Consider the following 15,544-nt stretch of genomic DNA (forward strand, 5'->3'; position numbering starts at 1 on the left):
TGATCAAGCTTTCTAATACATGATTCACAGTATTAATATAATAAGCAGGATTCATATATTTTCATTGAAACTTTAATGCAAAAAAAAGTTTAAACAAAAAAACCCTAGGGTGGTTGTTTTATTTAAAAATGTTTCCCCCTCCAACACTGCGTATGAGCATTGTAATTATTAAATGCTTTCTTGGACTACTACTTTTTTCTGTTCCCTGTGTAACATAGGCCCCTGTTCAGACAAAGCCAAAATAAAGCTGTTTTGGGTCACTTTGGAGGTATAGTGTTTAAATGATGCATGCATCCTAAGAATCTGGAAGCTGCGCCAAAGCCATGTTCCAGTCCTAAGGACTAGCTAGAGTGTGGTTTTGGTGTGGCTTCTGGCCTCTTAGGATGCATGCATCATTTAAACAGCATGCCTCCAAAGTGATCCGAAGCAGCTTTATTTTGGCCTGTCTGTACGGGCCCATACAGAGCCAGAACATAGGTATGTTGCCTAAATTTACTTGATCCAGATAGGTATACAACTTGTTTGAATTGATGCTTTTTATATTACACAGAATTTACAAATCACTCTAAAAACCTATGCATCCCATCTCGCAACTTCTGAATTAGAGAGATAACATTTCAGTCATATTTAGACAATAAAACTGTTCTCTAAAGAACTCTTATAATATAAGAGTTATATAAATTATATGATTTCCCTTCTGCTGCTTTGTAATGCATTTTTAAAGCAATATTTACATATCTGGGACCTTTCAGTCAAGCTTATCAACCAGGTTCGAATGCAGTCCATACTATGTTTTGCTTTAGTGTTAAAAAAATGCTAAACCAAAGAGCAACTGCATTTAGATAATGCATACATCTGTTGTTACTGTGTGCCTTCAACTTATATCCTAGTTATGGCAACTCTAGGGTGAACCTATCATGGGGTTTTCTTGGCAAGATTTGTTCAGATCAGGTTTACCGTTGCCTTCCTTTGGGGCTGAAAATGTGTGACTTGCCCAAGGTAACCCAGGCCCGTTACATACGGGCACTTTAGTACGCGCACAGCGTGTACTAGGGTTAGAAAGGGCTGGTGCTTCCGCACCCTCCTAACCCTAGTGCACGCTCTGCACGCACAAAATGGCAGCAGCCGTTCCACACGGCCGCCACCATGAGGATGTCATGGCCGCGCTGCCTCTATACAGGGCAGCGCGGGCGTGACGTCCTCGCTCTGTGCCAGGGCGCATGGTGCGCCCTTAGCACGGAGCAGGAAGGAGCTCTGTTTCAGAGCTCCTTCCTGGTTTTGGTCCGCTGGGCGCAGCCTTCAGACGGCTGCGCCCAGCGGACCAAAGGAGAAAGGGGCCAAGCGGCCCCTTTCTCCTCCTCCTCGCCGCCGCAGGGTGTCCTTGGGGCTTGAAGCCCCAGGGACACCCCTTTTCAGGCTGCGGGGAAGCGGCGTTTTGCTGCTTCCCCGCAGCCTGAAAAGCGGTGGATCGGGGCCTCAGCGGCTGCCATTCTGACCACTGAGGCCCCGATACACCGGGGAAAGGGGCGGGTACAGCCCGCCCCAAATGGACGGTCTGTAACCCACCCCAGTTTCTAGGCTGAGCAGGGATTTGTACTCTGGTCTCTAGAGTTCTACTCCAGCACACAAATTGCTACACCACACTGGTATACATACCAAATACAGTATTTATCTAAATTGTTTTTTTAGATTAAAAAATTGAATTGCAGTGATGATTTAATGGCCACAGTATAACCACTGACAGAACAGCAGAGTTGAGAGGAAGTGGTCCATTCTCCATATTCTGGCCCCCATACGCTTCAAACATCTGCTTCTGAGGGCAGGGAAACACCTTAAAGTCAGTTTCCAAGTGGTGCCAAGGACTGCGGAGAGGTGTGTGTGTGTGGCAAGGGGATAACGTTCTGGTACTGCATTACAAGTACAATATAATTTGGCCAATGTTACTTGAAATGCAATATATCCTATTCCTAGATAGCAACTAATTTTGAGCACAAATAAACATCTTATGGTTTTAGAAAGCTCTGATTAGATTTAAAAATCCTTTGAATAATAATAGCTTTTGTCAATAAATAAAGTATAATGACTCAGAGCAGACTTTTGCAATCTTCTTATAGAAAATATACAACTCTACAAACCAGAGTTCTGTAGAAACCATTACTTGATATGAATGAGCAGCAGGCTGTTGTATGTTGCTCAGTCCCACTTACTGTGGAAATGGCTAAACAAACCAACTGTTCCATGTTGTTTGATTGTGTTAGTTTGGCAGAGGGCAGCTTCCTTTCTCTGGCTTGTTTCCTCCCAGTAAACGAGAGAAAGAAGCCAAGAAAAACCTGGATTATTTCTCTGTATTGTTTGGGAGGGGGCAACAAACCAGAGAAGAGAAGCTACATGTTGCCAGATGGCGATGAACCAACTACAAAGCGAAACCTTCCTGCAAACAGAAGTTACTGAACAGCATGCATGAGCCCACTGCTCCTTCGTGAGAACGCAGGGTTCCATGAAAGCCTGAGTTGTCTTATTGTGCAAGCTCAGCCATTGTGTTGAATGTGTAATTTCAACACTGTTCTAGTCTATATGTTTTCTAAACTGACCTGCAGTGAAGCTGTTAAATTTGTGCTGAAAAAGGACTTAGAAGAGAAGTTGGCAGCCAAGAATAAAAGTTCATTGTTCTGCAAAGCTCTCTTTTTGTTTGTATCTACTGTTTGTTGCCTTTTGGTAGTCTCCTTTTACCAGTCTTCATAAATTTCATTTCCCTGGGTTGATGCAGGTGTTTGTGTGTGTGTGTGGGGTGTGTGTGTTGTATTTATAATTAAATAAATAGTATGAATTATGAAAGCAAAATTATAAAAAGAAACTGAAATTTGCAACTCCAGTATGCTCTCTTGCTCTAACTTATTTTCTTTTGTTAAAAATTTTAAAATTCTTTTGGCATGGAATTTTGATTTTATTTTGGACAGAGGTGAGATTGTGCATATAGAATACATGGATACAATTATTGCTTAGCAAGTGTGCAAAGGGCGTGAAAACAAAGTAATATTTTAATCCATGTGTTAATTCTTAGAGCTCCCACTGTCTTTACAGGCATGCTGAGCTGGGGGGTCATGAGAGATTCTCTTCAAAGGAAGCTAGTTGTCTCTGTGGTCCTTCTGCCCTATTATTCAAGCAGGCATTGACTAGCTGTTGAAGAATGGGCTTTCAACTACTGTTGCTGTACCTTTTTTTCCTCAGACGTGCATTTAATTTTTTTATTGTTTGAATTTGCTGGTTGTTTTAACATGATTACCTGTTTTAACGTAATTTAATGTACTTTTAGATCTGTTTTTTAAGCATGTTGTAAGCCATTGGAAGAAAGGCAGAATATAAAACGAATAAGGTGCTTTTTTTAGATCTTGTCAACTTGCATGAGTGAAAAGTTATTTATCTTTTATTTTCTCAGGTGTTCACTACTTATTCAAATGAAGACTATGATAGACGTAATGAAGAGGTTGACCCTGTGGCAGCATCAGCAGAATATGAACTTGAGAAAAGGGTGGAAAAAATGGAGGTTTTTCCTGTGGAAATTGAAAAAGGTGCATTTTTAATTGGTTGTATTAAAGTAATTAACTATTTTCCAGGCCCAAACAGTCAATATAAGTTGATTATTAGAGTTGAAATTGTCAGGTCCGTGGTTAGACGATCTCTAAAATTTGTGCTGCTTAAGCTGCAAGCAGCAAACAGAAAAGACAAACTCCACATGCTCTAAGATGGTCAACTGTTATTCAGCGTTCATTCAGTTTTTTAAAAGCCCAAAGTGTTTCGGCCACACCAGACCTTCTTCAGGGGCTGAAAACAAATATACATACACTTAAAATATAGTATTTAAAAAGATAGGACAATACTGAGCAAACTATGATATACTAATATCCTTATAGAACTTAATAAGGTTATACATACCCTTTGAGAGAAATCACTGGAGTTGTTACCCTCTCCAGATTTCAGGACCATAGAAATAAAGGGACCAGACAGTATAGTGTTTCTGTATATATACATATTCTGAGATGATCTTGGAAAGGCCTAACTAGTGATATAACTTGGTACAGGACACGGACAAATGATGCAATCTCTCCTGATATTTGCTCATGCTATTCATTCAATTAAATCATTATATTACATTTATACCCATACATGTGTTTTGATATATAATTGAATGTCCAAATCTTCATTTAAACCTACAGGCACCAAGGATTTCAGTTTTAGAATCCATTCTATCTCTTTTTTTCTTTAGAATATGTTCTTTAATATTATAAATTCTTTCTATAACCCAAAATTGGAAATCAGCTGTAGAATGTTTTATTCCAACAAAATGACCAACTAAAGGAGTTCCCACTCTTCGTTTTACCGATATTGTGGTTCATCCCACATAAAGTTTCTTACATGCACATTGGATAGCATAGATTACAAAACTAGTATTGCATGTGCTAAAGTGGGATAGTATATATCGCTGTTAGTCATTGCAATTTATGAATTCTGTCATTTTAGTTGTGTGGGTGCAGTATATGCAATGACCACATGGATGGTGTTCTGTTGGTTTAGATAGATTATGTGCTTTCAATTCCTTATTTATACTGCTCAAGTTGCAAGCCTATACTCACCTTACCCTGGGAATAAACTCTGTTGAGATTGATGAGATGCTTCTGAGTAGATAAAGGACTGCATTGTAAGGGTTACAGTTAGGGATTGCTTCCTAAATGTTTAAGGGCTGCAAGGGTTGAATCTATTTTCAAGTAGTCAGTTTTTAAATTAAATAGAAGACTTATTTGGTTTTCTACAGGAATGTACATAAACAAATAGAAGCTCGCTAGACTGCCATAATATATAACTTGATTAAGGAATGTGTAAATACACTTTTTTTCTTCAAATTTCATAGTTGTAAATGTTTACTGTTCATTTTTATAAAACTGTATCAAGGTAATTTGCAGTATCTTACATGTGTAACCACAAATCATTAAATGAACATGTATGATCTGTTTTGTTGTAACCTATAGGTGACAGTGGCTTAGGTATCAGTATAATCGGAATGGGCGTTGGTGCAGATCAGGGCCTGGAAAAGCTGGGAATTTTTGTAAAAACAATAACTGAAGGTGGAGCTGCTCAGAAAGATGGTCGGTAAGTTTCCTCTTCGAATGCTTGTGTTTAGTAGACTTTTCTTGTTTTGCAAGAAACCATTCATGCTGAATCGCAGAAACATATGTATAATGTTTTACCACTCCTTGTTATGAGTATATCTTGTTAGTTTGACTCAAATGTAAATGGAGACAATGACTTCCTGCTAGAAGGATGTTGAGTACATGTGCTTTTTGCCCGCACCTCTCTCTTGAACCATAATGAGAAGGTGCTTTCACATTTGAACAAATCACACTTCCCTGCAATATTTGAACTTGGGAAATTGTGGTTTAAGTCAGGATCCTAGATTATATAGGCTGCTAAAATTTTTACATATTCTTTATTTTACATCTCTTTATTTTAAAGGTTATTTAATAAAGCTGAAAAAGTCTACCGTATATACAGTCATCCCTTGGCATTTGCGCGGTTTAGAGATGGAGGGCCCTTGTGAATGTGAAAAAAAAATGCAAATATCTTAGCCCCGCCCAGACACAAACAATAAAGAGTCCTCTCCCACCAAGAGCACCACTCTCTTTGCAGTCTTGACACATCTTGCCTGCATTTCCAAGCCCTTCCACTTTCAGTCTGGTTAGAAAAGCTCCATCTTATCCCTACATTTTCCTCCTCCCTCTTCTCCATCCAGCTGGAGTTTGGAAACAAGGGAGATGCAAACTCTGGCAAGGTAGGGAAGATAAGTGTTCCTTTTTTTCTGACTGGGTGGAGAGCGGGGAGGAGAATGGGGTGAAGGGGCTGATCTTGATAAGCAGCAGCTGTAAAGTCCTGAATAGTCAAAATCATGAATCTGAAAGCCGCAAAGGGATGACCGTACTCATGTATAAGTTGAGGGCAGTTTTGGGGCCAAAATTATGTTTTTTTGCCGTGACCCATGGATAAGTAGAGGGTAGAACTTGAAGGCTCCTTCAGTGTGAGTATATGTGTTCATGCGGCAAGAGGGACTTTAATTGAGTCTTTTTGCTTCAGCGTTTCAGCTTTTGATTTATCCTTTCACTCCACAGACAACAGCAGCATGGGTAGGAGAGGTACTCTGTTTGTTTGTTTGAAAGCAATCAGTCACCCAGGACTTTTGGCTTGGCTCAAGAGAGAAATAAACTGCTCTCCTGACCGTATGGGGAAATCTAAAAGAGCTGCTATCACATTACCATATTGACCCGTAAATAAATCAGTGTGGGATTTTGGAATCAATTTTTAGGCATAAATTTCTAATTTTATAGATAAGTATATACAGTAATTTAAAACATTTGTTTTTAAGTTTTTCTAAGAAAAACTGTTGTTTTTTGTTCATTGTGCTATATATATTGTTGAACCCAGCACTTTCCTTGTACAGTTTGTGTGTGGGGGGGCGGGGGGGGGGAGAGATGCTGAAAAAGGACTGATGTGGATTATCACATTTTAGATTAATAAGCAGAGATAAGAACTGAAACTTTCATCCACTTGTGCAGGCCTTTTTTCTGGGTTATTTCAGAATTCTGTCCCAGTAGGGATGAAATGGAAACTAGAGCGAAAGGAAGAAGTTCTTTGTTTGATCTATCCTCAGAAAGAACAGGATTCACTTGAATGGTCAGAAAGGCATCAAGTTCAATTAAATTTTCTGTTTGGCTTCTTATTTTAGCCAAAACAACATACAGTGTAACATATTTTTCTTGGTTTTGATCTTCCATCAAAGTAAGAATGTAGAGAGCCCTTGAGCTGAGATGTTCTCTTTCTTTCCACCACTCTGGTTCAGCCTCAAGATCAAAATCATTCACTTTTGTTTTTGAGTAATCACTGCTGGGCATTATATCTGAAGCTGGACAAACTGTCTAGCCTTAACTGTACTTAATGAAGTAGCTGTGTTAGTCTCTTGCTTTCTTGTGCTGCAAGAGATTAACACAGCTACTGATTTGAAAACTGCCTCAATGGAAAGCACTGTGTTTAATGAATGAAGCAATTTCATACCATTGATTCAAGAAGTTGCCTTGTTTCAGTAAACTAGCTGTGATTAACCTCACTGAAGGATGTTGAAAATAGAAATGAAGGGCCATGATCTCCTTGCAGCTACATTGAAGAGGCCAAGAAGCATTTGAGCCTATGACTCACTTAGGTTTGTTCTGGTAATATAAACCAAAGTTTGTTGTTACACTTTAAAAGCATAACTTTGGTTAAATGTTGCCGTTGGAGCGTTCAGAAGTTGTGCCGAGACCGCCTAAGGCAGCCTAAATAGGAGCTGATCTTTTCCACTCCTATTTGGGCAGGCAGCAAAGGGTGCCTTAGGGACCATGGTGTGTGTTTGCCACAGTGTCTTCAGTGGGGACAGCTTGAAGCTGGCCCTTCCTGCTGTTCTGTTCCAGCCATCAATGTAGTAAGCAACAAAAATAGTGAGGAAGTGGTCTTTCTGCAATATCTCTTCCCTGAAAACAAAGGGGAGACTACTCTGCTGACTCAGCTATGTCTTTATTTATTTATTATATTTATTTGTAGCCCGCTCTTTTCCCAGGACTGGGACTCAGTCTTATTTAACTCCACTCTTTCTTCTACTCTTGACAGCTTTGCCCCTGTATCTGTTCGCACAGCCTCCTCTATGACTAAGCTTCAGCCCTGGATTACTTCCATTGTTGGGTTACTCTGGTCCTGCTCTCAAACGGCCGAACATCTTTGGAAAAAGTCCAGGGAGTGGGATGATTTTATTCATTATAAATTCATCCTTTTATCCTTCTCATGTGCCCTGTCCATGGCAAAACAGAATTATTACAAATTATCGAGACTGCGCCAACGAGAGGCTCCTGCAGCATTTGTTCTCTTGCTTCAACACTTTGCTAAAACCTTCCTCTCCCCCCTGTCTGTTCATTACTTTTCCCTACCAATTTCGCAAACTATTTTATCACTAAGATCATCACTATTCAATCTGAGATAGTTCTTCCTGATTTGTCTTGTACCACTAATCTTCTGGCAGCTTCAACCAAAAAACTCTCTGTGTTTCCTCCTGTTTCTTTGGACAAACTCCCCATGCTGCTGAACTCTTCCAAACCTGCAACCTGTTCTCTTGATTCAATTCCCTCTCATCTTCTAATCTGTATAGCCCCTTCTTTTCTGCCCTCGCTTCTCTATATCTTTAATCTCTCTCTCTCTACAGGCTCCTTCCCTTCGGACTTTAAACATGCTCTCATTTCCCCAATTCTGAAAAAAACTTCTTTGATCCCTCTTCTTTGTCTAGCTATCATCCGATTTCTCTTCTTCCTTTTCTTTCTAAGATTTTGGAACGAGTTGTTTATTCTCGCTGTCTTGAGTTTCTTGAAGCCAGCTCCATTCTAGATCCCTTTCAGTCTTGTTTCTGCCCACGGCACTCTACAGAGACGGCCCTCACAAAGATCTTGAACGATCTTTTGCGGGCCAAGACAAAAGGCCTTTATTCTGTTCTCGTTCTTCTTGATTTCTCTGTGGCCTTCGACACCGTGGATCATTGTCTCCTAGTTGATATACTTTCTGACCTTGGGTTCTCAGACTCTGTTCTTGATTGGTTTAAATCTTATTTGTCAGATAGATCTTTTGCAGTGGTCACAGGGGGTCAGACCTTGTCCTCTGTTCCCTTATCTGTTGGAGTTCCCCAGGGCTCTGTTTTGGGTCTCCTACTGTTCTCTCTTTACATATTGTCCCTAGGAAAACTTATCAGTTCTTTTGGTTTTTCCTATCGTCTGTACACCAGTGACACTCAGCTATATATTTCCACCCCTGTCCTTTCTCTGGGGCTTGAACAGCAAGTTTCATCTTGTCTCACAGCTATCTTGCAGTGGATGCGCCATCGGCATTTGAAGCTCAACATGTCCAAGACGGAGCTTCTTGTCTTTCCACCTAGGTCCACCCTTCAGTACTCCTTTTCTGTTTCTGTTGATGACATCTCTATTCGGCCAGTCCAGGAACAGAGAAGGAAATAAAGTCTTTAAGGCTATTTAATATAGAATAATTCAAACATATACTTAAATGGGCATTACAAACTTTAGAGTTAGATAATGATTACAATGAGATACAAAAGGATAAAAACAGAAAGTAGAAACAAGGTGGCAATAGTAATAAAAAGAACCTACACCAAAAGGCTTGAACACAAAGAGTCTTTTGACATATAGACAGATTGTACACATAGACAGAGATTGTACACCTATAAGAAAGGTTACATGGGCCCGTTACAAACGGGCCTGTAAGTACGGACTCAGTCCGTACTAGGGTTAGGAAGGGGCGGTGCTTCCGCACCCCCCTAACCCTAGTACGGGCTGAGTCCGTACAAAATGGTGGCGCCCCTTCCACATGGTAGCTCCTAAAGAGAGGAGATACAGTGCTTAGGGACCTGGATGAGCATAGAATGGAGGCGGCCCCAAAAAGAGCTCATGAGGCATCTGCACTGGCAATTCAATCTTCAGTTGCTGCTTTAATGTTTTCACAAGCTGACTTATTGTGGTCTCAGCATATTTTAGATGCAAAAGACATTGAGGAGCAGGATTTAGCTAGAGCAGTGCAAAGTATACAAAAAAGATTGAAATCTATTGCATATGCGGGTCATGACTTGGCAGCTTTTGTGGCTCAAAGTATAACACCAACTACAGTAGTAAGGAGCTCGGTCTACTTAAAACACTGGGAAGCAGACCAAAAATCTTGGTCTAACATGGTTTGTGTGCCATTTACTGGACATCTTCCCTTTGAAGAGAAGGCTTGAAAGGGGGGGGGGGATAAAAAGAAAAAAAAAAAAAAAAATGAATTCCGCCATTAAGGGGGGGGGGGGGGGAGACGAAAGAAAACAAAATAGAAGAAATTTCGATTCCTTTCGAGGAGGTAGAAATTTTGGAAGACAGACATAGGGCCTGAACAGACCGGCTCTAAAAGCTGGCTTCCCGGAGGTTTGGGGTCATGGCATTTATACACTGCACACATCCAAGATGTCTTCAAGCCACCCAGCTGTTTAGACATGGGCAGCTTCAGGACACTTTGGTGGTGCGGCATTTATACACAGCATGCCGCCAGAGCACCTTGCAGCTAGCTTCAAGACTGCAGGGCATGAAAAATTGGCTTTTTGCTGGATGAAAAAGGAGCAGATCTTTGTAGTGGGGAAAAAGGGAATTGAGACTGCAGCATGTGTGCGCCACCCCTTCCTTTTGTCTGTTTTGCCCCTAAGCTTAGGTATGGAAGACCATGGGGTAGGAGCAGATGTCAATCAGAAGAGACAGGTCTACCAGCAAAGTAAGAGAGGGGTGAGCCAACCCAGTAGAGGTTGTCGCTGGCAATATTGGCAATACAGGAATTCCAGTTGGGGAAGGTTTCTGCAGTTTGGCTCTCTATGGCTGTGGATAACATCAGGCAAGTGGGTGATATAGGTCATGACAGTAGGATATAAGATTATTTTTACACAAAGACCAAGGAGTAGCTACCTTCTATCTCCAGTTCCAAGGAGGAGAAGAGAATAATACTGAAAGAGGTACAGAATCATCTGCAGATTGGTGCAATATAGGAGGTATCTTTTCAGGAAAGATCCAAGGGGATATAGTCAATATTATTTACAGTCTCAAAAAGCAATGATACTCTTAAATATTTAAATGTTTTTTGAGTTATCAGAGATTCAAAATGAAAACTGCCAACTGTAGATCTAGAGATCAACAACTGGATAATCTCAATAGATTTACAGGAAGGATATTTTCACGTCAGTATAGCTCCTACATTCTGTTGTGAAGGGGTACCCCTGGCTGATATCACAAGGCAAGAGTCCTATGGGATGCAATGGCCAAACATGCCTTTTATTATACTTTTTGACTCAGAAACAGTGTTCTGTGTAGAGTCTAATGCTGCATGTTCTTTGCCTTTCAGAATCCAAGTAAATGATCAGATTGTTGAAGTTGATGGTATAAGTCTTGTCGGGGTTACCCAATTTTTTGCTGCAACTGTACTAAAAAATACAAAAGGCACCGTCCGGTATGTTTATCTTCATAAAATAACCAGATAGACTTCTTTACTAATAATGCTGAAAGGGAAATATTAAGATGTTTTCTGTTGAAGCATAGGAAACTATATTGTATGAAGTAACTGACTGGTGATTGCTGTCTCTAGGTTTCTAATTGGCAGAGAAAAACCAGGAACTCAGAGTGAAGTAGCTCGTCTTATCAGTGAAACATTGGAACAAGAGAGATGTTTATATGAGCAGCAATATGCCCAAGATGATACAGAACAGGTATAAATTAAAATAAAATTAATTAAAATTAAATAAAATTAATTTTAAAATTAACATTACATTTATATTATTCATATGTTGGACTGTCTATAAAATGTTGCTGTGAATTCCTGCCTCTATCAAGATATTTATCTTTAAGTAGCCAGTTAGCAGGTGTCTCTAGGTCACTATATAACCTGTTAAGTGCAAAACTAGGAACTGTGGTCTGGTAACTGTATCCAGTGTGCATCTTTTCCTTTGCACCTCTGTAGAGTGACCATGGACTGGGGTAGAGTGACCATGGACTGAGGTAGCCAGTATGGAGGATGGTGAGGTTTTGGGGTGGATGAGAGGGCAATAGACAGGGGCAACAGCCAAATAATGTAGGTTGAGAAGGCAGGGCAAAAGAGCAGCATAAGGGCTTTGTACTCAGGAGAGTTTGGGAGCAGAGTGAGGATACTCCATTTCTGCTGATCCAAGCACCTATTTCTGAAACTCAGATATTTGCTCAGGAGGTTAGAGAGTAGTCTGGAGTAATGCCCAGTTAGGTGTAAAGAAGCTCTGCAGAAAAGACCAAGGAAATGCTAAAGATGGTTTGTCCCCTGTGTACACGACACACTCATTTTTCTGGCCTCTTTCTTTTTTTTCTTCACATCCTTTTCCCCCTTTCTTTTTCACTTTTCTTTGTTGATTTGCAGCTTTGTTCCTGTGCATCTACTTCTATCTTCTCCATGTTTCATCTGTTCCTCCTCCCCACTGCTCACTGTACTTCCAATTTCAGCCTTCTCACTTCCACATTTCTCTCTATTGGATGTATACATATAAAGATATAATAACAATCTGTTTCTTGATGTGGTGCTGGACACAGCTGTTCAGGCTATTCTATACCTTTTTTGTACTTCTGCAAGCACTCAGGTTCCCCTGAGCAGATTTTGTTGCCAGTTGTGCTGTTTTGATCATACATAAAATTCTTGGGCATTGCTAATAGAAAGAATGACTCCCAGTTGTTGCATATTCATGTTCAATAGGTTTCAGTAAAACTAGCATTTACCTTTCTTTGGAAAGGTAGTTGAGTGAATAAATTATGTTTTTACTAAACAGGAACCATTTTTTGGGAGGAGTTTTGTTTGAGAATTGAATCAGTGTTATTGGGCTAGTAGTCCCTTGACCACCAGCAGATAAAATATGCAGGTAGCAAGTTCTGTTGCTATGTATAATCCTTTCTTATTCACCTCCTCTGCCTGATGGTCATTGAGGAGATGAGAAGTGATGCTCTCCAGTTTGCTAAATTTGATTCAAGGGACACTGGTTGCTGGCTTTCAATGCAAAATATCTTACACATTTGTTTAAATGTTGTAAGCCACATTCAATCCTACTTCTGATGGAAAAGGTGGATGTTGTAATTATCATAATAGTAGTAGCTGTTTTTAGTGTAAGCTTTTGCATATATATGTTTGTATGTAGGTAATGTACTGCAGTTCATACAACAACTAACTTCAAAATCATTGTGTGTCTTTTTGAGGCGTTATTGGACTTTAAATAAAGGAGAGTGTAGGTAACATTCAATACATGCTACCCCTGCATTAAATTAGTGGCTGTATGTCACCATAAGACATCAAGCATGGCTTGTCCAACCTTGACTCTTCTGAGTACCATGTTAGCACGCTCAGCCCAAAGTGTCCTGTTTTGAAATTGGTTTATGAATGCTGGCTCATATGGGCCTGTTACAAACGGGCCTTTAAGTACGGACTCAGTGCGTACTAGGGTTAGGAAGGGGCAGTGCTTCCGCACCCCCCTAACCCTAGTATGGACTGAGTCCGTACAAAATGGCGGTGCCCCATCTACATGGGGGCCGCCATCACGACGTCACGACTGCGCCGCCTCTGTACGGGGTGGCGCGGACGTGACATCATCGCTCCGCACGAGGGCACTTAATGCACCCTTTGTGTGGAGCAGGAAGGAGCTCCGTTTCGGAGCTCCTTCCTGGTTTGTGTCGCTGGTTTGCGTCGCTGGGCGCAGCTTTCAGGCGGCTGCGCCCAGTAACGCAAGGGAGAAAGGGCGGCCCCTTTCTCCTCCTCCCCGCCGCCGTGGGTTGTCCTTGGGGCTTGAAGCCCCAAGGACACCCCTTTCCAGGCTGCGGGGAAGCGGCCTTTTGCCGCTTCCCCACGGCCCGGAAAGCGGCGGATTGGGGCCTCAGCGGCTGCCGTTCTAGCCACTGAGGCCCTGATACACCGGGGAAAGGTCCGCCTACAGGCCGCCCCAAAGGGGCGGTCTGTAACGCACCTTGGTCTCTGGATTAGATGCAATGGGCATCTTGGCTTAATTGTAGTTCCCTGGTCTGTTTACTTATTGGCATGAAAGGAGGAGCAAAACGAGAGCAGTTAGGCTGAATATACCAGCATATTCCTTTTACACTTGATTTGCTAAGCAAAGATTGACTTATTATCCCAATGCATGAAACTAGCTAATGATGTAAAATGATGATTTTATTAATTGTGATATCACAACTTTTCCCCAGTAATGGGACCCAAGGCAGCTTACAATTTACCAAAAAATAATATACAAAAATTATAGATTAAAAGTTTAAAAACAACACAATAAAATTATAAATTTAAAAAAAAGTCAGTTGAACAATTTCTAAAGTTGGAACCATTAAAATACATTAAAATTACATACAAACCAGAGAATAGCATAGTGCACCATTAAAAGCTCATCACAGTCAATTTCTAAAACACTGACAAAATAGGAAAATGTTGTCCTGCTGGCAGAAGAAGAGGAAGGATGGGACCATCCTCGCCTCTTTAGAGCTACTGAGAAGGCCTTCTCCCCTGTTCTCACCACAGAGGAAGGGTCTCTGCAGAAGGTCTTAGAGCTCTAATGGTTTCATAATCACATAATGATCTAATATCATTTCAAAAATAGTACTTAAACAATTTAAATGGAAATTATTTACAAATTATTTACAAAAAAAGTTCTAAGTTTACACAAAAGGAATAAAACTTGAAATGTACTATGCATGAATATAGTAATAATGCTGCTTTTGTATTTCTTGAGTTCTGGGAATGATTTTATTTCTGTTTTAAAAGGTTGTACTGTATTCAGGTTCATTAAAATAGTATTTAATTGCTTTACAGGATGATGATTATGATGATGAAGATGATTCTTTTGAGTCACATTTACATGGAAAATCTGTGGAAGTATTTTACCTTCCTGAAAATGAAGATATCAATTTGCCATTAGATATGGATTCCACACAGTTTCTGCTAAAATTTAAAGAGGTACAGTCTGGTTTCTGCTATCTGGTAAAATGAAAAATAAGAGATCTCTTACATTGGATTCTGTACATGCCATATTTTAAACAGGTTATGTTATGGAAGACAGTAATTTTGTTGTTGGTAGACTGATAACTTTTTGATTTTGCCATTCCTTTTTGAAAACCAGTCTATTAGCAAAGCATTTCTGAGATTATGGATTTCATAAAAAGGGCAAATTAGTATAGGTGAAATATATTTTTTCCTATTCATTATTAACATCTTCATTCAGCTGCTTTGAACCAGGGTATAAATTATAAGTTGGAATAATAAAAAAAAATCTATTCCACAAGAGTGTTTGCATTCAGGGACTTTTTGATTATTTTTGTTCATTCTCTGTTTGCATTTAAAGCAGCACTCAAATTGCAAAATTTTAGGAAATCATTTGTAGTGTGTTCACTGCTTTGAAAATCACTGTAATGAACTTTTTTCCTTAGCCATTTACATACTATTGTTTAGCAGGTAAAACTTTTGTCAGGTTTCTAATATGAAATCTAAAACAATGTGTGTGTAAAAGAACTTTGTTTAATTGCCAGATCTTCAAAATAAGCTTGTTAAGGGATTTCTTAAAGGTAAAAGCTCATGTTATTTTATTAGTGTATTTTTTCTACTGATAGATGCTGGGAGGGTTTTAAAAACATAATGGTAAGTCTCACAAAAGCAATGTCCACTTTTTTTCCCCATTCAGCAATATTTTTGTATCCTTTTTAGTTACAGTTAAAACATGCAGTTACGACTGCTGAAGTTAACCAGCTTAAGGAAAAGGTAAGTTTTTCATATGTAAAATGCAAATATTGTTTTGCTTCCTATTAGGTGTTTGTAAAACTGTGGTTTGACTACACAAAATACCACTAAGATAAAACCAAGCACATACAAAGAAGTTAGTTCATTATTTATTCAAGAGTTA

The 15,544-nt window shown here is 39.9% G+C and overlaps 2 protein-coding genes across 5 annotated transcripts in view; one reads left to right on the forward strand and one right to left on the reverse strand.

Moving 5' to 3' along the window:
- RAPGEF4 (Rap guanine nucleotide exchange factor 4) overlaps positions 1 to 15,544 on the reverse strand; it is a 372,660-nt gene that overhangs the window by 298,868 nt on the left and 58,248 nt on the right. The window lies entirely within an intron of this gene.
- LOC121928848 (neurabin-1-like) overlaps positions 1 to 15,544 on the forward strand; it is a 69,984-nt gene that overhangs the window by 12,159 nt on the left and 42,281 nt on the right. For all 4 annotated transcript variants that reach the window (XM_042464120.1, XM_042464137.1, XM_042464128.1 and 1 more), the window contains exons 3-8: positions 3,437 to 3,569; positions 5,025 to 5,145; positions 10,987 to 11,091; positions 11,227 to 11,347; positions 14,461 to 14,604; positions 15,349 to 15,402. In XM_042464120.1, coding sequence (XP_042320054.1) covers positions 3,437 to 3,569; positions 5,025 to 5,145; positions 10,987 to 11,091; positions 11,227 to 11,347; positions 14,461 to 14,604; positions 15,349 to 15,402 — 678 coding nt within the window. The remainder of the gene's footprint in view (positions 1 to 3,436; positions 3,570 to 5,024; positions 5,146 to 10,986; positions 11,092 to 11,226; positions 11,348 to 14,460; positions 14,605 to 15,348; positions 15,403 to 15,544) is intronic.

The sequence above is a fragment of the Sceloporus undulatus genome, chromosome 1 (genome assembly GCF_019175285.1).
Source record: "Sceloporus undulatus isolate JIND9_A2432 ecotype Alabama chromosome 1, SceUnd_v1.1, whole genome shotgun sequence".
NCBI classification, from domain to species: Eukaryota; Metazoa; Chordata; class Lepidosauria; order Squamata; family Phrynosomatidae; genus Sceloporus; species Sceloporus undulatus.